This window comes from Chionomys nivalis, chromosome 2, assembly GCF_950005125.1.
Source record: "Chionomys nivalis chromosome 2, mChiNiv1.1, whole genome shotgun sequence".
NCBI lineage: Eukaryota > Metazoa > Chordata > Mammalia > Rodentia > Cricetidae > Chionomys > Chionomys nivalis.
The window spans coordinates 4,468,724-4,491,464 of NC_080087.1; the positions used below are offsets into that span (position 1 = coordinate 4,468,724).

Sequence of the window (22,741 nt, forward strand, 5' to 3'; positions counted from 1 at the left end):
AGCAGCCCTGCAAAGGCAGGGCAGGCTGGGCCTCACTGGCAGGTACACTTGGCAACTGGCTCTGATACTTGAATTTGTTTCCTTCTTTTTCTGATAACATGTAGGGGAAAGTGAGTCTCCAAACTTCTATCACCTGGCCTCACTCTTGCGTAGAAACAGTTGACAATTCTGACAGAAAGTGTACACACACACACACACACACACACACACACACACACAAACACGCGGTCTCCTTACGTAGACCAGGCTGGTGGCAATCTTTTGATCCTCATGATTCTGGCTTCCGAGTACTGGAATTACAAGCATGTATCACCACACCTAAGAGATATCTTTCTTGAGGAAATTGAAAGCCAACATGGAGCTCACAGTAAAAATTAAAAAAAAAAAAAAAAACCAGAACAAACATTTAATTAACAAAGAGGGTTGAGAGGCAAGAACTATCAGCATTTGGAGAGGGTCCATGGTAAAAAGATATTTATAAGGTTCAAGTATCAAACTGCTTTTTAGTTAACTTCAAAAGGTAGAGACGCCACATAGTAAAGAACTCTGATCTTGACCTACTAGGACGGCTACCAATTTCCACACTACAGTAACAGAACAAACAGAACACCTCCTGCTGCGCTACAACAAATGACGACACACAAAAGGGTAGATGGGCTGAGAACGGCTTGTGCATGAATTAGGGACCTCTGATGTGACGCAGGGCACGCTGTCATGTATATGGACTACATTTCCTTGAAGTGATGTAATAAAGGACTCACGATCATGTGTCCCTGATTGACACACGAGGACAAGTCATTATGCATAAGAACAAGATGTTCTTGAAGAGATATCGAATACATCTTCACATGTGTGGATCATGTGTCCTTCACGGGACTCACTGAAGATACGGCACCATGTAGGGTACTGTTCCTTTAAATAAGGTGTTAAATCCAACTGATAAACTGTGTCTTGGTACTTTTACTCTTTCATCCAAAAACTGACTGGTGTGTATGTTGGGGGTGGGGTTAGAAGTACAAAGGAACAAGCAGAACGTGCGGCTGGTACAAAGCACCCCAAAGTCTTCTCCATGGCTCAGTTCAGTGTCACAGGAAACTTTTCTCTGGTGGCTGCAGGACGTATCCAGTCAAGATCTGAAAGGTGGATCCAAGAAGCCATGACCCACTGAGGTTGGGTGGCGAAGTGCATTCTCACACATGCAGGCAATGCAGCCACTGCAACTGAGGTGGAAGACTCTCTTCCCAGATCCTGAAACAACCAAGTGGCATTTCAACGAACTCTTGGGATTCAATGAAAATGACCTCTTCTCCTCCAACTTTTCAGAGCCTCCTACACTCAGCCTTCACATCTTGAAATGTATTCGTTGCTAAACGCTCACTGGGGACCTGGGGTCCATCACCCACCTCTGTGACCTCCACCTTCACAGGTTCCTAGTGCTTATTAGTCACCCATGAAATGAGCACAGATGAACATGATCCTGCTCCCAGGGGTAACTGTAACTAGCCCACCCCCACCGTCTGTATGACTAGACTCTAGCTACAAGATAGCTTCTAAAATGAGCACGTGATTAACAAGACATGTGAAGCCATGTGCTTCAGGGCAACTAGGGGCAAAGCAGTGACCACAGCCTCCAATGTGCACCATGAGGACCTGCTGCAGGCATTAAGACTAGCTTAGGGGTCACAAGGACACCAAACCAGAAAGCTTCAGAGAAAGGACAGCTTGAGCCCTGGGGGAGAATTAAAGGGGCAGAGGTAGACAGGGAAAGCAAAAGCAGCCTCTCTTGGATGGCATCTTCTTGTTCCTAGGAGTGATGTGGGAGTGATTTCTTTCTAATCTGTTGCTTTCATTGGTTAATTAATAAAGAAACTGCCTAGGCCCATTTGATAGGCCAACCCTTAGGTGGGTGGAGTAAACAGAACAGAATGCTGGGAGAAAGAAGCCGAGTCAGTGAGTCGCCATGATTCTCCCACTCCAGACAGACGCAGGTTAAGATCTTCCCTGGTAAGCCAGCTTGTGGTGCTACACAGAATATTAGAAATGGGTTAGATCAATATGTAAGAGCTAGCCAATAAGAGGCTGGAACTAATGGGCCAGGCAGTGTTTAAAAGAATACAGTTTCCGTGTAATTATTTCGGGTAAAGCTAGCCGGGTGGCGGGACGCAGCCCCGCCTCCGTTCCTATTACTACACAGGAGACACTGTGCAAAGAGACACCAGGCAGAGGGAAGACTCTAAACAGAACCAGTAAGGGAAAGGTGAGGACGGGGGCCCTATTAAAATACCCACTGCAGTGGGTCCCCTCATAGCCCTTCCTTCAGTAAGGCTGTTGCTTTCCCTCTCTCATGTCTTGGTCTTCTGTCTCTCCTAGACATTCAACTATTTCTTCACCCCGTGGAATGACTCCATTATCCCCGAGAATACCAGCACTCCTGGTCCATGACCAGAGTGACCACAGAATCCATCCCACCTTTGGATGCTACCCAACTCAATTGCTGTTGAATCTACTTGAGTTTTCTCTTATGACCATAAGGAGCCTGACTTTTGTTTTCCTTGTCAACTTGTGTCAACTTGATTTGTGGAGTTTTTGGCTAAATGCATCAACATTTGTTTCTTCTCACTGAAAGTCCAAATTCTCAACAGAACTGCATGTGTAAGACTGATGGCTTCGTTCCATTTGTTCTTCTCTTGGTTAGTATAGGCCGCGAGGTTCTCGGTGTACTGCAGAATCAACTTTAAGAACCTGTTGGAAAGACAGAGAGGAATTTTAGTTTCTTTGTCTGTGCTGTTATAAACATAGCAGCATACATGTCTTCTCTTGGAAATAACTGTGTGTGGATTCAAGAAGAAATGCATGCAAAATGAAAGTAAGAGAAACTAGAGAAAGCAAAAATGTGGAGGCCAATGCTGTCAGCTGGGATGAGCTACGAGTCCCAGACTCTTCTCAGATCTTGACATGATGTTTCTCAGAGATGGGACAAAATTCCAAAGACTCCAGGGCCATCAGGCTCAGACTGAGACATGACAGACACGCAGTGAGAGAAGGACCCACAAGTCTCTCTGGGTGCTAACGTGGCATCATGGCTCTCTTCCCTCTGTGCTGCCATGTCTCTCTCAAGAGAAACCCCATTACTGTGCCACCGTTGAAAACAGTTTCCTTAAAGATATCCCAGCTGACTAGGATAAACATCATTTTTACATTTTTAGACTCCCCCCAGTTTCCTGAGTAGTGGAGACTTTCCCATAACTATTTATATAATTTTTATAAATATGTCAAATGAATCGTATAACGAAACCCACAGAGCCTTGGTCTAGGGAGAAGCTCCTCTCCTAGGGACTCTTGGTGATGCCACTGGGAGAGTGTTACTAGCATGTGGCCAGATGCCACGGATGACACGCAGCACCACGCAGCACACAGAGAGGCTACAGATCACGTGTCAGTGGTATAAGGCTGAGTCCCCAACGTCATCACCAGCCTTGCACACTGCTTTCCGGGCGTGCTATCTGCACTTGCCTCAGCTCTGTTCATCTACGCACGTCCTGGTTTCATTTTTGCTGCTGTGATAAGACCACCTTATAAAAATCAGCTTAGGGGAAGAAGGGGCTCATCTGGCTTAGAAGTCCAGGTTACGGTCTACCATTGAGGGGAAGCACAGTGGCAGGAGCCTGAGATGTGGCCAGACCGCATCCAAAGTCAAGATCAGAGAGAAACAGATGCACTCACGCTGCCTGTTTAGTGCTCAGGGTCCAGGGTCCAGGGAATGGTGCCATCTACAATGGGCTACAATGGGCTGTGCTCTTCTACACCAATCAACAATCAAGACAATTTCTACAAACATGCCCACAGGCCAACCTGATCTAAAACATTCTTCAGCTGAAACTTGCATCTCCAGGTTGGGTCAATTGGGCAATTGAAACACCAGTGCAGGCCAGGAACGGTCCAACAGGTACGGTACTCACCAAGCAAGTCTGCTGGCCTGAGTTCAATCAGGAACTCACGTAAGGTGGAAGGATAGACCATACGGCACAAAGTCCTCTTCTGACTTTCACAACTCCCCCCTCAATCCTCCTCCCCCGGAGTAATTGAAAAAAATACTTTTTTAGGAGTATCTAAAAATCTCGACATGGTGGCTGGCATATGCCCTTAACTCCAACGCCCGGAAAGCAGAGGCAGGCTGACCTCTGTGAGTTTAAGGCTAGCCTGGACTACATAGTGAGTTCTAGGCCAGTCAAGATTACATAATGAGACCCTGTCTAAAACACACACACACACACACACACCACATACCAGTCCCCACATATACCCTCCACACCACACACACATAGACACACCCAAACACCCCTACATCACTGTAATCCATAATACATAAGGATTCCTACCCCTTGCCAAGTACAGCATAAAGCCAGCTAAGATACGAAAAACTTGTGGGCATGGATGGAGGCTACGTCACACAGTTACAGACAACTGACCACAGGATACCATCTGAACTAAGGAGTCTGGTGGGCTCTGGGACCTCTGCAGGTGGAGTGGGCTACATAAAGGTTTTCTCCAGTTTCAGATTCCCTAGACCTGGATGCTGCAGAAAGGTAGACTCCTTAAGTCGACACCATTAGCTATATACAACTGAAGTGACCGTGAGTCACCTGGATGTGCGGGGTCTGCCTTAGGGCTCTGACTTTAGGGTCCTCCTCCAAGACCATCCCTACAGTCTTAACTCAGCTTGCATGTGGGCACCAAACTGTAGACTGGCGAGTTCTGAGAGGATTCCCAGGTAAACTGGGTTCAGTTTTGTGAAATGTGCCTTTAAGGAAGCAGTTTCAAATGTCCATAAACTTAGCATCACATCGTACGGAAAAGACGAGCAAGAGAAGCTGTGGGGTTAAAAACATCACCAAGGAATAGCCAAGAGGAGTCAACACTTCTCAAAGTCGCCCAAGCACCATCTCCTTCCTTCTGAGCAGGTCACCTTACCTGAGATAGTGCTGACGCTCCTGAGCGCTTTTACCAAGGACAGCATGAACACTGACCAACTCCAGTGCAAGGAGCAACAAAATCAGGTAAAGCCCAGGAGACAGAAGTCTAACACTAGAAAGGAGGAAGCAGAGTTAGGAGGCTGTCGGTCCTCTCTCTCCATTTTCATAAGGAAACAGCACGTCACCTAATCAACAGCTTTTTTAATTAAAAATTTATATATTTTGATCATGATTTTCCCCTTTTCCGACTCCTCCCAGATCCTCCCCATCTTCCAACACACCCAACTTTGTTTGTAAGTGTGCCCTCTCTTTCAACACACACACACAATACATACACAAAACAAAATGAAAATCGAAACAAAACAACCACAACAAAAACAGACAAAATGAGAAGGGAAGAAAGGCAGCAACAAAACAAAAAGCATGTAGTTTGTTTTGCCAACACCTTTAAAAAGTATCCCTAAATCTAAATATCTTTGAAGGTCTGCCCTGCTGTGCCCTGCCCTGCCCCTCCTTGCCCTTCACATCCAGGTCACAAAGTGCTTTCACTCCCTGGGACCAGCAACTTCTGAGTCTGGCTCAGTCTCAGTCACCTCCAAGAACACTTACAGGTCAGCCCCAGGGACTGCGCTGGGTCCCATGCTCTGTGTCCACTCGCACCAAGAGGAGCAAGTGTATTCTAACTTTGCCAGATTCCAAGAAATTCCTATGAAATCCCGACCTTATTTTGCCCATGAGACCAGCAGAGATAATTAAAACCAGTGCACTCCATTTTAGCACTTCTGTATAAACAATCTGAGTGCACACTGAGAAACTTCTGGAAGGTCAGTGCCTTCCAGAATAGGCAAGTGTTCTGCTAGGCCTACGAAACACCCCACCATTTCACCCAAAGTTCTAGATGTGTCCAGAACAGTTATTTCTCGAGGAAATGTGAAGACCTATAGTGCTGGTCAATCCAGAGAACACGCTCTCGGGCTTAAGTCCACACAGTCGCTTGGGTGGTGGGATCCATTCCCACAGGTAAAATTTAAAATTTCTATAAAACATATACACCATAATTATTCTCTGGCAGCTTGAGTAGAGGGTGCTGAGGAGGGGAAGGGCCTACCTGTTAAGCATGCACAGATAGTTCTGACGCTGCCTCGAGCGCAGCCTGCGCTCCACCCACTGCCTGTGTCTCAGCTGCAAAGAGGCAATGACCTGGGCAGACACGCGCTGGCATTGGGAGCTGATGCCTCGGAGCACAACCACAACTTCTAGGATGAGTCTGGGGCAGAAGAGGGTAGGAACTCGTGTGCTGCAGAGTTCCTGGAGCAGCTGCGGCCACCTGCAGGGGGAGCGCAGCAATCAGGCACACACAACACCAGGGGCTGCCACTGCCATCTCTTTTCCTGAACCTGTGTTGGTCTGGGTCTGCTGGTACAAGTGGTACCTCAGCAAGTGACAGGTAGGTGAAATGCAGCTGCAGTGAACAGATGATCTCACTACACATGGTGACTTCACTAGACATGTGCCACTTGCACAAAGATCACCTAACCTCATTTGACGACCTCTTCTGGGACACAATACCAAACTGCTAAAGTTCAGAGTGGAAACAGTAAGTCTCGTCTGCTACCATAAACTACCAGTATGGTTCCTCAGTACTCACCTCTCGGGGGGAAGACCATCCGAGCCACCTACAGCAGAGGTACTCCCAGGCACATGGCGACAGAGCTCACACAGAATCTTGCTAATTAAAGAGTTGCAGGCATGTGCTTCAGAATTATCTTCTAATCTGAAGAACACACGATATTTAAAGGTATATGCCAATGATTAAAACTCCCACATTATTGATAATATAAAATGATGTTTACTGCACAGTGGACGTGATCTCCAACACAAAATGAAAACATGCATCATGAGAAGATAACGTGAGTGACATGAGAAGCTGAGAGCAGGGCACTGTGCAGATAGGTGAGCTGTGGCTGCCCCGATTAGTACCAGTGCAAGTGTCTGCAGTCCCCAAATCTGTGTCCCTCCTCCTCCTCCTCCTCCTCCTCCTCCTCCTCCTCCTCCTCCTCCTCCTCCTCCTCCTCCTCCTCCTCCTCCTCCTCCTCCTCCTTCTCCTCCTCCTCCTCAGGTCCAGACCTTCCTCATGTCTGCTGAACCCTTACTGAAGAGCCCCTTATCTTCCCGACAGACACCTCCAGTCTGTGCTCAACAGCCAAAAACTGGCCCAGCAGTTCCTTCCCAAAGTATAAGAAGGAAGAAGAGCTTTGGTGCTGACTGCACCTGCCAGCCATGGTACACCCAGTCCAGACGACACGCACCTGGCTGCTTCCTGTCGAGGCTCTTCCGGCAAAGGCAGCACATCCCACATCCTGAGGCTTTCCTCACAGCTCAGGACCTGGGTAGAAATATTTGACTGTTCTGTCTAAGGTTTTACAATATCCTAGAAAGTGGGTTTTCAACTGTCATGAATATTGAATCACTTCCTAGAATATTTGCAAAACTGTTGCAGATTGCATATTTGAAAAGCATATGGTGAGCTCAAGTGTTTCACATGCTCATTTGATGGACTGTTACAAATACTGCTGGTCCTTGCTGTTGGGGTGATGATGAGCATGTTCACAAATATGACACCCTTGGTTGAGAGGGACCTGTCCCTCCTATGAACTGTGACTAGCTCTGGCAATCTGTGAGTGGGAGCAAGCGCAGAGGAGGGAGGCCTGTCAACACTGTCACCACTTGTCAGCACCCAGGTGAAGACAAACATCCTCCAGCAGGTCCTGCCCCAGGATAACAGGAGCAAATGAAGTGGCAGCTGTGTGGACAACACTGAATGTGAGCGATTTTCTGTAGCAGCAATAACCAGAGCAATGAACTTATACAGCACACGACACGGATAGCAGATGAGGGTCCAAAATAGCCAGGGTGCTACCTGGGGCCATAGCAGAGGACAACAAAGGGCACAGCCTGGGGACTCAGCAATCAGGTCACCTAATAGTCTACCATCTGGAAGCTTCCCTTCCTTCCAGAACTTTCCCTCCTGTCCTCTATAATGGTACCTTGGAAAGAATCGTGAGGGACATCCTCCATGCTCCTGCTTGGCCACAGAACGGAGACTAGTGTGCTGGCATCCCCTTCTCACCCACGCTGCTTAGCTATTTCCTCCTGACTCAAACGCCCCACCTGGAGGAACCTTCTGAAGACTTGGGAAGCTATGAAACTTACAAGATTCAAAAGCCCGTCCCCATGGTTATAAAAGCACACGACAACCACTGGGAAGAGAACACCCGTGGCTTCTCTGACCACAAGCTGTATAGAGAACCCTAAAGGGTAGCCTTGCGAGTTGTCACTGTTGCTGGGATGGACGTCACTAGGTGCAGCTGCCTAAGGCATCAAGGTTCCTGTTAGGAACTCCCAAAACTCGCTGGTTGACTGTGGCAGACCTGGGTGGAATGGTTCTCTGATCTGTGGTTGGGGCTCTATCTGGAGAGAACCAATGTTTGCTCACATCTCCCCAGGGAAAGTCTCACCATGGATGTGTTTGTCAGAAGACAGCACTGGTCAGTCTTGGCCTCTGACACTGCCTTTCTAGGTCTCCCCTACGCTCACATACCAGTGCACACAGCCCTGTGAGGGTGCAAGAGCCATTCTGAGTGTGACTGACATTCATGGCCGTTCTTGTCCTGTCTCCCATCGTCTGAGGGCTGGGAGATGCTCAGTGGTTAACAGCAAGTACTACTCCTACAGAGGACCTGAGTTCAAGTCCCAACACCTGCTGTGTGGCTTACACCTGTAACTCAGTTCTAGTGGATCAGAGACCTCTGGCTCCAAGGGCACCTGCGCTTATATATTTATGCATATATACTGCAGCCCCTACATAAAAATTTTTTTTAAAAAAAAGAGTATAAAGCATTTGAAATAATTCCCCAAACTACCTGATGGAAATGCTTGAAAGTTTGTTTTTTAAAATTATAAGTTAACAGAAAGTTGTCTTATATGGTAGAAGAAAAAAATGACATTTCTCACTTAATAAAACTTGCTTCTCTCTCTGGGCAGTGAGCAGTAACAAGAGGCTGCATGCTAAATACTCCACCTGTCATCCTTGAGACTAAAACCACCTTTAACTCTGAGACATAGAACTTGAGCTGTAAGCTCAGAAGACTGAGCAGACAAAGCCCTGGGGCCCTTCTGATGTCTCTGAAGGAAGAGCAGTGTCACGCGTGGTCCCGACTCCCAAACACCGCATGTGGCATACCTGTTTTTGAAGCTGGAAGGCTGGGTGGCAGCGGGATCTGTAGCCTTCAGCTAGACTAACCAGCAACTGTATTCCTGCTTCCTCCTAGTTTGGAAACATTGCTTTTAGTCGTTGTATATAATGATGTCATTATGGTGTCTTCTTCTGAATCACAGTCACTTAAGGGTCCCAATCTTTCACGATTGTGAAATAACCCTACTCATCTAAAGCACGGTAAAACTCTTCACTAAAGTAGGATGGAGCTGGTAGTCACCAGCTGACTGAAATGGAGCTAACTGGCCACTATAATTTACAAAGATCACATCCACCCTGTCCAGAGCATGGCAAAACAACAAATACCTAAGGAGAAAAGGATCCTAAGAAAAAAGGGAAATTTTCAAGGACTGAAAATCAATACAATTAGAAGAGAATTACATGACCATAAACAGTTACTTGCTGAACATATAAATATTAAAAAACAAGGATAAAATATTATAATATATTCCATCAGCTGTTACAAATATCTAACTGCAAACCCAGGCCAGCCACTGCACACTACAAAAGGATAAAGTCAGGGGGCCGAAAGCTGGCAGAGTCAGGGCACAAACTGCCATTTTCTCAACAGTACAGAGCAAATGCCTGAAATGACCACAAGATCAAAGTGCTGGGGACATGGTCAACTTCTCATTTGCTGATAACCGCTGGCCAGAGCCACAGCCATGTTGTGGGCAGCATCCCCGTGGCTGTGGTTCCAGCTGGGCAGAGACTTGTGAAGGCTGGAGATGAGGGCTGGAATAAGCACTGGGGGACAGAGTATGCCTTCAGGCAGGATAGAGCGCTCCTTCTGCTCTAGGACATGAAGTCACAGACAGCCTCCATAGAGGAAGGTGATATCCGAGGGGTCTGGCGCCGTGCTGAGGACGGGAAGGGGAAAGGCTGTCAGAGCGAGCACCCCAGGAAGTGAGGGGTTCGGGCAGGTGGTGGTGACGGAATAACATGGGGTAATAGACTCAAGACGTATTTTCAGACAGAAAACTGAGTGCAGTGTGAAGGGGAGGGAGGGGTCCGCACTCATCACAGGCCTGAAGTCAGGACATACTTATTACTGATAACGTTTTTCTCTGACACGGTCTTATACATCCCAGGCTGGTCTGAAACTCCATGGAGCTGAGGAGGACCTTTGGGTCCTCTGCCTTCACCTTCCGAGCCAGGGCTGGAATTACAGGTGTGGGCCACCACAGCTGGCTTATGCAGTGCTAGGGAGCCAACCCAGGTCTCCACGTATGCTAGGCAAGCACTCTACCAACTGAGCAGTGTTCAGTTTCCCTATGTCGTTCCACTAAATTATTCTTTTTAGTTTGTTTTCCGTGTCTGTGTTTACTTTAAGGACATAGCTCACATGGAATATAAACAGTGAGAACAGACGAGGAGACAGAAACGGGATTGTCCTTAGTGTCATGACATGACACACTAAACTGTGTCATGAAGACTCAGCAGAGGGCAGAGCTTCCAGCAAGGGAGTCCAGGGCTGGAGCCTGATGCACAGTGAATAAAGATGTCAATTCTCCAGATGGCATTCAGAGAAGTTGCTAGCAATTTCAACAAGAAAACACTGAAAACTAGGTTCTTTACTTCACTCCCAAGAGGAACTAAGTTCTATCTGGAGCAAAAGATAAAAAAAACCACTAGGAAAAGGCTGGGTGGTGCTGTACACCTTTAATCCCAGCACTTGGGAGGCAGAGGCAGGTAGATCTCTGTGAGTTCAAGGCCAGTCTGATCTACAAGAGCTAATTCTAGGACAGGCTCCAAAGCCACAGAGAAACCCTGTCTTGAAAAAACAAAACCAAACTAAAACAAACAAAAAACAAAAATAAAAACCTAGGAAAATAATGATTATGTTTATAATTTTTGAAATGCAAAGAAGCTTTCAAGAATGACATCAAAGGCAGAAGCCAAAGGAAAAGGAACCGGAGCTAAACAAAAAACAAAAACAAACAAAAAAAAACCATAACAGGTGGTACCTCACTGAGAACAGGAGCAAGGTTAATAAAGCAGTGGGAAAATGTAGGAACAGCAGCAACAGTGAGGAGAAAAACCAGGTCTTACTGATATTAGTCACAGGGTTTTGCTTTTGCAAACTTACTAACATATGAACACCTTCCTAACATATGAACAAAGGCCTTCCTAACATATGAATACAGGCCTTCCTAACATATGAACACAGGCCTTGCTAACATATGAACACAGGCCTTCCTAACATATGAACACAGACTTTCCTAACATATGAACACAGGTCTTGCTAACATATGAACACAGGCCTTGCTAACATATGAACACAGGCCTTGCTAACATATGAACACAGGCCTTCCTAACATATGAACACAGACTTTCCTAACATATGAACACAGGCCTTGCTAACATATGAACACAGGCCTTGCTAACATATGAACACAGGCCTTCCTAACATATGAACACAGACTTTCCTAACATATGAACAAAGGCTTTCCTAACATATGAGCACAGGCCTTGCTAACATATGAACACAGGCCTTGCTAACATATGAACACAGGCCTTCCTAACATATGAACACAGACTTTCCTAACATATGAACAAAGGCCTTCCTAACATATGAACACAGGCCTTGCTAACATATGAACACAGGCCTTCCTAACATATGAACACAGACTTTCCTAACATATGAACAAAGGATTTCCTAACATATGAACACAGGCCTTGCTAACATATGAACACAGGCCTTCCTAACATATGAACACAGGCCTTGCTAACATATGAACACAGTCCTCAGCCCACCGTTACAGGGAGTTCCATCAGGCAAAGGCACAGCTCACACATCAACGGAGATGGTTTAGATAAAAGATGGTCTACTGATGCAACAGAATGGCAGGCACTAACAAAGAGAACAGACACAGCAGAGACCCAAGCTACACTAGTGAAAAACACTGTTTAAAGAACAAAGCTTTCTTCCTGTTGAGCCCATCTGGAGGCACCATGGAAAGACAGAGAAGCAAGGACATCAACTTTTAACTGTTTCCATTTCTGGCAAAGGGGGTTCCTGATGGGTTGGACTTTATTATTTATTTATGTTGAGACAGGGCTTCCTTGTGTAGCTTTGGAACCTATCCTGGAACTCACTCTGTTGACCTGGCTGGCCTCGAACTCACGGAGTTTCACCTGTCTCTGCCCCACAAGTGCTTGGATTAAAGACATGTGCCACCACCGCCCAGCTTGCTTGGACTGTTAAGCAATTAAAAAAATATCACCTACAATATTATAACTGAAATTATTCACTTTAACAAAATAATTCGTTTCAGAAATGCAAATACCCTGTTCCATCAATTTGACATATACTTGTAGGGGTTTCCTGCATTTGGCTAATCGTGTTTATAACCTGTTCTTTGGTTTTTAACACCAACACTGCTATTAAGAGCAAAGGCAAAGGTGTTTAAGAGAGGACAAATTATTTCAGATTCACAACTCTGATTTTCATACATGTATGCTGTTAATTTATAGTTATTCTGATGAAGACTATAATTTAAATTAAAATGAAAAATGATGAACAGATAATCACATTTGAAAAATCAGACAGGTTCTTCCATTGCTAGAGGCGGTAGATCCAGCCACCCTCCCCCCTGTGGTACCTTCAGCTCTGACAACGTGTCTTCCTCAGTGAACCTGAGCAGAAGCACCAGGGAGAACGTGAGCAGCTGGCTGGCTGCTTCTCTCGGAAATTCACGTAAATTGATCTCTCCATGGCTTAGACGGTCCCGGATACGAGGACCCTCCTGATAGTTCAGGAAATCCCACAAGAATTCCTTTTAGAAAATTAACAGAGAGGCATTCTGTTAGTGTTGTGAGCAAAGGGAAGAGCAGAAGGCAGGGTTCCAAGCAGTCCCTGGCTTGTTTACAAACTAATGGGAAATATGAGTCTCAAAGAGGGCATTCACCCTGTCTTGCAGCTGGAACTGGGGTGGGGAGCGCATGCTCTGTACAGCCTGCCTGCAGGAGCTGAGGACCAACCACGGAGGCTGCAGCCTGGAAGGAGCTGCAGCCTAGGCACTCCCATCTTTGCTACTCTGACCCTCCTATCTGGAAGGAAAATAAACATCCGAAAGAAGTCTTAAGTTGCTGCTCTTGCTGGAATGAGCAGACCCAAGCAGGTGTCCATTGGTCCAGTCCTTTCCCCTGCACTTACCCGTAGACCACTCCTGCATCTTACATCAACAAACATAGCTGCTTGCTCCCCTTAACAGTAGCTGCCCAAAACCTCTCTCTGCCAGACTACAGAGAAAAGGTCAGGAAACCACTGATGTGGGCAGACTGGCAACACAGGACGAGTCCAGGGACTCACGACAGGGCAGGAAGGGATGCCAGAATCACATAAGGAATGGGAAGTAGAATCCAGATCGTCTCTCAGTGTGGCAGAATAAACAAAAAGTAGCTACTGTAGTCTAGAGCAGTCACTGTAGCATCCTCATAAAATATTAAATGCTGACTGAAAAGGGGGTCAAAACATTAATTCTGTTTCATCCAACACTTAAGAGACACAAGGTCATCAGGCATTCAAAGGGCATGGCAGTCACCAGAATAAACAAGCCCAGTGCCTATATGCAGGCACCCCTATGGGTGTCTGTAACAGCACAGCAGCAGGCCGGCTGCCGAGCACACCGCAAACACGTTCACGCTGCTCGAGATACCAGCTTATAAACAGAAAGACCTAGGACTGGAGATGCCCGGTACTTTACCATGGCAGGCTCTCCCAGGAAATGAGGAAGCCGGCTGATGCTACCATCATTCAAGTGCTTTGCCAGTATCTAAAACACCAAAATAGATTAATCAATAAGCTGTTAAACTGACACACGCACAAGCATCCAACAACCCCGATTCATGGACCTGCACATACACGGACACTGATCTATACACAGTCAGAATATTTGATTTCTAATGTTGTTGCACTGGCTAAGGGCAGCTGTTCTCAACAGTGGTTACAGCCAATGGTGTCAATCTGTTTGCATTTTCCAACTCTGTGTTTGTACAACCTCAGAAATGAGATTAATAATACTGGGCCTCAAACTTAACCTGAAAGCTTTATTTATTTGAAACAAGTTTCATGTATTACAAGTTGCCTTCAAATCCTGCCTCTACATCACCAGGGATGGGATTCAGGTGTGTGCCACCGTGCTGGGTGTACTCAGTGCTGGAGAATCAACCCAAGCTTCATGAACACCATTCAAGCATTCAATCCACTGAAATATGGCCCTGGTGCTGTATTCAAATCTAGCACAAGCTTCTCCTTCTTGCTTATCAACACTTTCCTGTAAGTATGCTACTTAATCTTTGTGGATTTTAATTCATAGTATTAAATTACTTTAAATTTACTTATTTTATGTGTGTAAGTATTTGCCTGCATGTATGCATGTGCACCATGTACCACCTATGCATGGCTACGAGCCACCATACAAGTTCTTGGAATCCAACCCAGGTCTTCCGCAACAACAGCAAGTGCTCCTAACCACTGAACCATCTCCCCAGCCCTAATCATTGTGTTTTAATTTGTATTTAAAAGAGGATGATTATTTTCCAAGGTTTTTTGCAAATTTGACTACTTACTTCATCAAATGTGGTATATAGAATTGTTGACTGTAGAAAGGGGAAGAGATAAAAGAGAAATAATTAAAACAGTAATATCATCAAAGAAAAACAATTCTGGCTCTCAGAAGGTGCTGCTTTCATAACATGAAGTTTAAAGGACACCATCTTACATAATCACAATTAAAATAATTGTGTGCTTTAACAGCAAATAAGATGTGATGATGAGGATGATGTGTATGTTTTGTGTGTGTGTGTGTGTGTGTACTGTAAGGGATTGAACCCAGGGTTTTGTACATATCAGGCGGATGTGGGATTCCCCTCTGTACGTTGTGAATGTTTATTCCCATTAGTTAATAAAGAAGCTGTTTTCGGCCAATGGCTTAATAGAGTAAAACCAGACAGAAAATCTGAAGAGAGATGTAGAGAGAGAGGAGTAGGCTTAGTTAGGGAGACACTATGTAGCTACTGAAGGAGACAGATGCTCCCAGAACCTTATTGGTAAACCACGAGCCTTGTGGCAATACATAAAATAATAGGAATGAGTTCATTTTAGATGTAATATTTAGCTAGGAATACGCTAGAGTCATTGGCCAAACAGTGTTTCAATTAATATAGTTTCTGTGTGATTATTTTGGGTCTGGACAGCCTCTGTCTACATTAGGCAAGTGCTTAGCCAACTTAGCTACATCTCTACCCTTTAAAACTTCCAAACAGCCACAGAAGATCATCAATATAGTCCCCACAGGCACAGTGAGTAGCAGAAACACGTGTACCTCGGCCGTGAGGAGTCTAGCAGGGCATTTGTTAACTGCAGCAAAAACTCTCCTGAGTCCAGCTTCTAGCTGTGACAGCAACAGCGTGGTGCAGTCAGCAAACCTGTGGAATCCGAGGAAATCAACAAATGCTGCAGCAACTGCACTGCAGCCTAGACGGCCAACGTGGCACTAGAGTGAGGTAGAGCACAACAGCCTAGATGACCAACGTGGCACTGAGAGTGAGGTGGAACATGGCAGCCTAGACGGCCAACGTGGCCCTAGAGTGAGGTAGAGAACGGCAGCCTAGTCGGCCATTTTTGGTGTTTTGATCTTAATGAAATGTCTTTAGTAGTTTCCGTAGAACAAAATGCCATCAAAGATCTGTGTATGCTGCCCATCACCTCTGAGGACGGCCAGAACAAAGCTCCAGAGGGCAGCTGAAGTGCAAAGTGAATCCAAGAACGAGGTTACTGCAGACCAGCAAGGACCAACTGATTAGTTCTCTGGTCTCTGCTTCCCTGAAAACGTGCTGCTCCTGGCTGTCACACAGGGTTGGCCTGTGAGGGAACCCAATGAGCAAGCACACCTGTAATGCTAGGTTCAAGTTTTTCTTACAGCAAGGACTCAGAAAATAAACTAAGAAGTTTATTCTTAAAAAATAAAGTTATATGGCCAGCAAGTGGTGGTGCACCCTTTAATCTCAGCAACTGGGAAGCAGAGGTAGGCGGATGTCAATGAGTTAGAGGCCAGCCTGGTCTACAAAGTGAGTTCCAGGACAGCTAGGACTGTTACAGAGAAACCCTGTCCAGAAAAACCAAAAAAGTTCTATCAATTGTACCCAAGAGGATGACAGGGAACACTTGAAACAGTTACAGCCTGTCTAAGTTATCAAAGAAAAACACTCTGTACTGAGCCTGATCTGCATCAGTCTCTCCTCTTCTCAGTCAGGACAGTGGGTGACTTTCAGACAGCGAAGGGCACAGAGCAGACCTGGCATCTAAGCACCAACACCACCACACCACCCTTGTTACCTGTGTACTTTGAACTTGGCCACTGCCAGTTCCCAATATGGTAACATGGCTTTTAATACGAAGGCGGAGTTCATCATGGCATTCTCTACTGCTGAGAGCACCTCATAGGTAACACCTGTGGAAGAGCAAGCATCTTTATAAATACAGTCACAGCAGCCAACCAAAAGAAGCCAGGAGCACATATGGACGGATGGACTGACCTGGGGCAGAGCACTCCTAAAGAGAGCCTGACCTACAGCCACAGAGGGGTGGCCTCAGGAAGCCTGCCAAGAGGAAATGGGCAAATGAACTTTAGGGACTTGGGCAGCACCTGAGAGTGCCCTCAGGGTACCCTCATTCATCACACTGACAAGGAGGAGGGGGAGGATGCGTTCTCAGGGGATACAGGCAGCCCTTTGTAGGCTGGCCCAGCTGATAAAATGGCTATGAGCACAGATGCAGACAGGGTGAGAGGACTGGAAAACAACATGAGTGGCCCCAAGTTGTTCTGAAGGGTAGCACATCTGAGGAAGAGGTCAACTCTATCTGTGACTCTCAGGGTCCCCGACAGCGCCCAGGACAGCTAGAAGTGGGGAAGCTTAAAAGGTCTTCAAGTCACTCACAAAGCCAACTTGGCAATGGTAGTAAGTACTTCACCAGGAATCTAAGTCTCCATGAAGACGTAAGGGGGCAGTGTGAAACACAGAACTTGCCAGGAAAAACAATCACGTCCTCTAGGTTTGTAAGAGTGGCAAAAGGTCGATGTGCCAATGTGACTTTCGTTTGGTGAAGGTAGCTCTTCAGCAACTGGCCCAGTCCTGCTGTGAACAACAGCATAGCTGAACAGTACCTAGGGACGAGCAGAAACCAGAAAATGAACCTAGTCTACACACAAAGCACTTTTCTTAGGAAAAAAAATGCTAAAATTATGCAGGAAGGAGGACTGAGATGGGTCAGCAGGCGAAGGAGGCAACAGCCCAGCTGCAGACCTCAGGCTAAGGGCTGGACCACATCTGGAAGGGAAGACCCCCTCCCCACAGTTGTCCTTTGACTTCCACACAAATGCTGTGCTGCATGTGTGCATGAACCAATGAAAATAAAACATAAAAGAATTAAGAAAGAAACCATCAAACTCCAGAACTCTCCACAGATGGAGCTAAGCTGAGCATCAGCAAGGAAGACCACTGAGAGCTCAGGACACCTGGGCTCCTGCCTATCCACTGAGATCTCAGGACAGATGCTGGGCTCCTGCCTATCTACTGAGATCTCAGGACGGACGCTGGGCTCCTGCCTATCCACTGAGATCTCAGGACGCCTGGGCTCCTGCCTATCCACTGAGATCTCAGGACGCCTGGGCTCCTGCCTATCCACTGAGATCTCAGGAAGGACGCTGGGCTCCTCCCTATCCACTGAGATCTCAGGACGCCGGGCTCCTGCCTATCCAGGCTTCTGGGTGTGTTCTCGGGGTGTGAGGCACCAACATTCTCCCACCTTTCACAGTTAACCCTCTCCTCTTAGGAGATTCGACATAACACACATTCTGAAGCAGACTAAGGAGGAAAGTCACCCAGCCAACAACTTACTTTGGAGGGATGTCTTGAGGGGCAGCAAAGCCGTGCCACAGGATGTTCCTCAGGTTGAGTCCACAGGGAGACCCGATGAAGACTTTCAGTACGTCCATCTAATCCATTAAGAGAGCAGATTACTGACTAGCAGAGTAAATAAACTCACTCCTACAGTGTTTGCTGCTCCCTTAGAACTAAGAGAGCCAAAAGCTTCTGCCAGTATAACATAGTAACAATGAAACTAACACCAAAATTTTATGCAGTTTCATTGGTGTGTGCCAGGATGTAGAGGTCAGAGGACAACTTGTGGGAACCCCATTTCAGGCTCTTGACCAGAAAACCGTTTTCAGGCTGGCAAGGGAGATGATCCAGTGAGCATTGGGAGGGCTCACTGGAGACGGTGTCTGGATGTCTCAGCCCCAAATAGTGAGTCTGGTGGAATTCCGGTCCAACTAAGATGGCCGTTCTTTCTAGTCTTCTGCCTCACTGAGCTGCCCACATGGCACCATTTAGTCTGAAGTCTCTTGATTACAGTCCCTCTAGAACATTCTGAGAAGTGTAACAGCCTCTGTAATTTCTTACCAAGTTCTATTTTTTTTTTTTTTTTTTTTTTGCCACTCTAAGTCTGGATAACTGCAAAACGTACAAAGTCTTACCTGCTAAAACACAGGTATTTTAGGACAAAAATGCCATACTATCATTCCAAAGTGCTAACCACGGGCTGCAGCGACTTAGTACAAGCACTGTGAATACTTCACTGAATACAGTGATATGCTCTAACTGTCTCTCCGGCTGGACCTATGTGGTTATCCCAACACCATGGCATCTGGGGAGAGAGATCCTGGAATAGTGCAGGCAGGACAGTTCCCGGCGGAAGGAAGAAGAACTTAAATCCATGAGATGGTTAGCGCTCCCAGAGTACTGTCGTCTTAGAGGATCAAAAGAACAGCTCGTTGTAACGACGTAAATGAATACAGACAGATTATAAAAATATATACAGCTTTAATGGAGAAATAGACTTACAGGACCACAGGTTCCCGCAGAGAACAGGAAAGCAGAGAAAAAAGGGCTGCAGGGATCTTGCCGAGCAGATTTATCAGTAAACATTAGCCCGAGGTGAACACGCCCCCAATGGGTGGGGCTTATCCCTACAGCTCGCGCCAGCTCCTCTCTGCTTTACGTGCTGTGCACACACTTACCGCAGCGTGCCCAAAGACTTGTGCAAGCTCTGCAGAGGCAAGAAGATCTCTCAGAAGGAAGGGGCACTCCTTTCCAATCAGTAAAAACACCTAAAGTTCAAACAGAAATCATATAATAACTGCATTACAATGAGGCAGTATTTTAAAACAGAGCATCATTTATGATGTATAGCACAAATGAGCAAAGAAAAGTGCTAGACAGATTTCCTTCCGTGTGTGTGTGCATGTGTGTGTGTGCGTGCGTGCTGGCTGCACACACCAGAGGCCAGAGGACAACATCGGGTGTCTTACTCAGTCACTCTCCATCTTATTCTCTGGACAGAAGGTCTTTTACTGAAACTAGAGCTAGAACAGAGGCCAGAAAGCCCCAGTGATCCTCTGTCCACTTTCTCTCTCCCCACGCCCAGTGTAGAAGCAACCATACACAGCTTTTCATTTTTTAAACATGGGTGCTGTAATCTAAATCCAGGAACGCGTGCTTACACAGAAAGTACTTGGATCTATTGAAACTTCTCCCAGCTCACAGGTACTAGGATTTCTTAATTATATGAAAAGAAAAACATTGTATTTTACAGGAAAAAAAATAATAAAAATCAAGAAATCTGAAGGTTTTGTGTTCATCCAGGCAATCTAGCAAACAACGAGGACCCCCACACTCACATCACCTAAGGCTCGCTCCAGACAGGAAGTCAGTTTCATCACACCGAGGGAGATAGCAGCGGAGTGCAAGTCTTCCAAGGTATCAAATATTTCAAGAAACAGCTATTTAGAGCAAAACACACATTAGAGCTCAGACTGAAGGAAAATCATCCTCAAAACAAAAATTATTTTTGAGTTACTACTATTCTGAATTCAAGCCTCAATATTTCAACTGCTACATTTAAATGTTTGGGATAAGCAAATAGCGTCTACTGAAATATTATAATAAAATTATTTAATACATAAAGAGTTCTTTGAAAGTTCTTTCTTTAAATGTTTATTCAAAGCATAAGTCTGGCATAATAGTGAAACCAAATATTTTGACCTACTCCTTATTTCCTGTAATAATTTAGTTTAGCTCCTCTAAGGCAGCTCACCTTACCAGACTGTTTTGGAATCAGATATTACAGGTACTGCTTTATTATGCTCCTGTGTCAGATGAAACATAGGAAAAGAAAAAAGCAAACCACACAATACTTGCATCAGGACCCCAATGACTATATATTTTACAATTCACTATGAAGAAACCAAGCACCTACTCTCTGATCTAACCTTGTGATTGTCTCCCTGGGAGTTCTGTCCTGATGCTAAAGTGGACTTTATTTTCTACTGCTGTGGTGGTGTGAATGGGAATGGCCCCCAGAGACTCTGTTTGGATTCCTGGCCCACAGGGAGCGGCGCTATTGTTGGAGTAGGTGTGGCCTTGTTGGAGGAAGCTCAAGCCAGGTCACTTTCTGTTGCCTCGTAGCTCCCGCTCCAACCGTGTCTGCCTCCTTGCTGCCCTGCTTCTCACCATGATGACAATGAAATAACCCAGTAGACTGTAAGCCAGCCCCAGTCAAATGCTTTCCTGTTGTCGTGGTCATGGTGTCTCTTCACAGCAATATAAGTCTAAGACAAATGCCTCCCTAGTTGAGCCCAAAAGTTGTTCAAAGTGTGTTCCTCAACTCAGGCTTCAGATACTATAGATAAACTACTTGGATTTCTCTTGCAGCTCCCAGGACCTCTTCAACATTAGAAGGCCAAAATGGAAAAAGACACCCTTAACTTGGCAAATAATGAGGATTTCCAAGTTCCAAAGTCTTTTATTTCTAGAGCTGTGCAAATGTCAAACCTCTGGATAGGCTGTCCACTGGAACCATCGTGAATACTTCATTTCAAACTGTGCCCTGGTCAGAGACACGGTATGTAGATGGATGGCCTCACAGACAGGACCCAGCAGTCGTACGCTTTCCCTGTAATCCAGACTCTGCCCTATAGGAGGAGAAATATGTTTTAGTTCCACAGCTGTATGCCACAGGATGAAAAAAAAAAAAAAGAAAAGTTTTAATTGCAAAATGTTCCAAAATCAAGCAGCTTATAACTGGAGATATGGTAAATGTCCTTGCAGCTCAGTAGAAATGAATTGCAGAAGGCTTTACTACCAGTGAGGAACGTGCAGCTATAGTTTTAGCCACTCACAATCAACTAAAAATTATCGAATTGCAGAAATAATCCATAGTGTCAAGTAGGTGCTGTTCTGAGGAACACGATGGAGGCACACCACCCCACTCTGTCTTGTCCTGTATCCAGGTATCCATGCTGTATATTCACCTAGTGACTAGCGAATCCAGGCCCTGAGATGGATTCCAGCATCCCTGGCTGCCTCCTGCTCACACACAATTTTCTCAGCTAAGCATGTCTTGACTTTTCTATATTTTCCAGTTTTCTTTTTCTCCTCTGACAACTACATTATTACATGCTCCAAGAAAAAGAACCAAGGAGGGTCTTACAGGCCAAAACATTTCAAGTGGAATGGTACTGACTGACAATACAAACCTGATTCTGCATAGCACATGCGGTCTGTAATTGCTTTCCAGAGTACTTCACCATCTTGAGTGACAATGCTATTGATATCACATTTTTCTCTGAGTTCAAAGCCAAGGTTACAAATCAAGTCATGCACTGAAGGAGAAAGGCATGTGGTAATGGGATCTTCTGTTAAAATCTGTAATATAAAACATAAAGGGCACTCACTGTTACATCCAAGTCAAAAGAAAATCCTATCTTAAGTACAGACAGAACTAAGGGAGGGAAGCTGTTAATATGCTGTCTGGATACCGCAATAGCTGCATGTGTCTAACCGTGCTTAGACACGAAGCGTATTTTATGGGTCTGCTTTAAAGTGCATGTTGAAAGCCTTGAATCGTTTTTTTAATCAACCTTGCTGATGCCGGTGTTCAGAGGTTCGCGGGATTTTTGAAAATGCATTGCCATTCCCTCTGATACTCCTTTATGCCGCAGTGATCAAAATCAGCGGTTCTTCACAGAGAGTGGGGGAACAGAACATTTCCGTCCTTGGTATGGAACACAATTTCAGGCCGAGAAGCACCGAGGAGGTGCGTGGAATGACGGATCCCGACTTTTCTGTTTCCACCACGCTTCCTCCCGGTCATCAAACACGGTGTTGTGTACATTGGCTTTCCCTGCAGCTTATCATCCTGCTTCGGGCCTGCCACTAGGGCGACACCGACTAGCAATGTCCGTCCCCACCCCGCAGGAATCCCAGGACAGTGACCAGGTCTGGACAGGGCCGCGCGGGAACCCCCTGTAGGCGGCAGTCACCCTACCTCCATCGCTTCCGGCTTGGACGTGGCGCTCTCTGATGATGCACGTCTTTCCGCCGCGACTTCCGGGACGCGACTGCGGGCGCGGCGCTGGCGCGAGAT

General features: G+C 45.9%; 1 protein-coding gene across 5 annotated transcripts; it reads right to left on the reverse strand.

Moving 5' to 3' along the window:
* Positions 1-399: 399 nt before the first annotated feature.
* On the reverse strand, positions 400-22,662 carry Ermard (ER membrane associated RNA degradation). 5 transcript variants are annotated; one of them, XR_009056676.1, is made up of 19 exons: positions 22,236-22,630; positions 21,852-22,020; positions 21,148-21,287; positions 19,995-20,096; positions 19,335-19,424; positions 18,154-18,251; positions 17,284-17,420; positions 16,592-16,706; positions 15,579-15,681; positions 14,824-14,853; positions 13,959-14,027; positions 12,855-13,028; positions 9,217-9,300; positions 7,283-7,359; positions 6,622-6,747; positions 6,082-6,300; positions 4,972-5,085; positions 2,470-2,742; positions 400-1,248 (listed from the first exon to the last, which is right to left on the reverse strand). XR_009056676.1 is itself a non-coding variant. In XM_057761752.1 (18 exons), the coding sequence occupies exons 1-18, from the start codon at positions 22,646-22,648 to the stop codon at positions 2,556-2,558; spliced, it is 2,040 nt and encodes a 679-aa protein (XP_057617735.1). In that variant the 5' UTR covers positions 22,649-22,662; the 3' UTR covers positions 400-2,555. The 5 variants fall into 5 exon arrangements, 4 of the variants coding, with proteins under 4 accessions (XP_057617735.1, XP_057617734.1, XP_057617736.1 ...); XM_057761752.1 differs by lacking the exon at positions 22,236-22,630 and adding an exon at positions 22,643-22,662 and having other exon boundaries at positions 400-2,742; XM_057761751.1 differs by having other exon boundaries at positions 400-2,742.
* Positions 22,663-22,741: the final 79 nt, after the last annotated feature.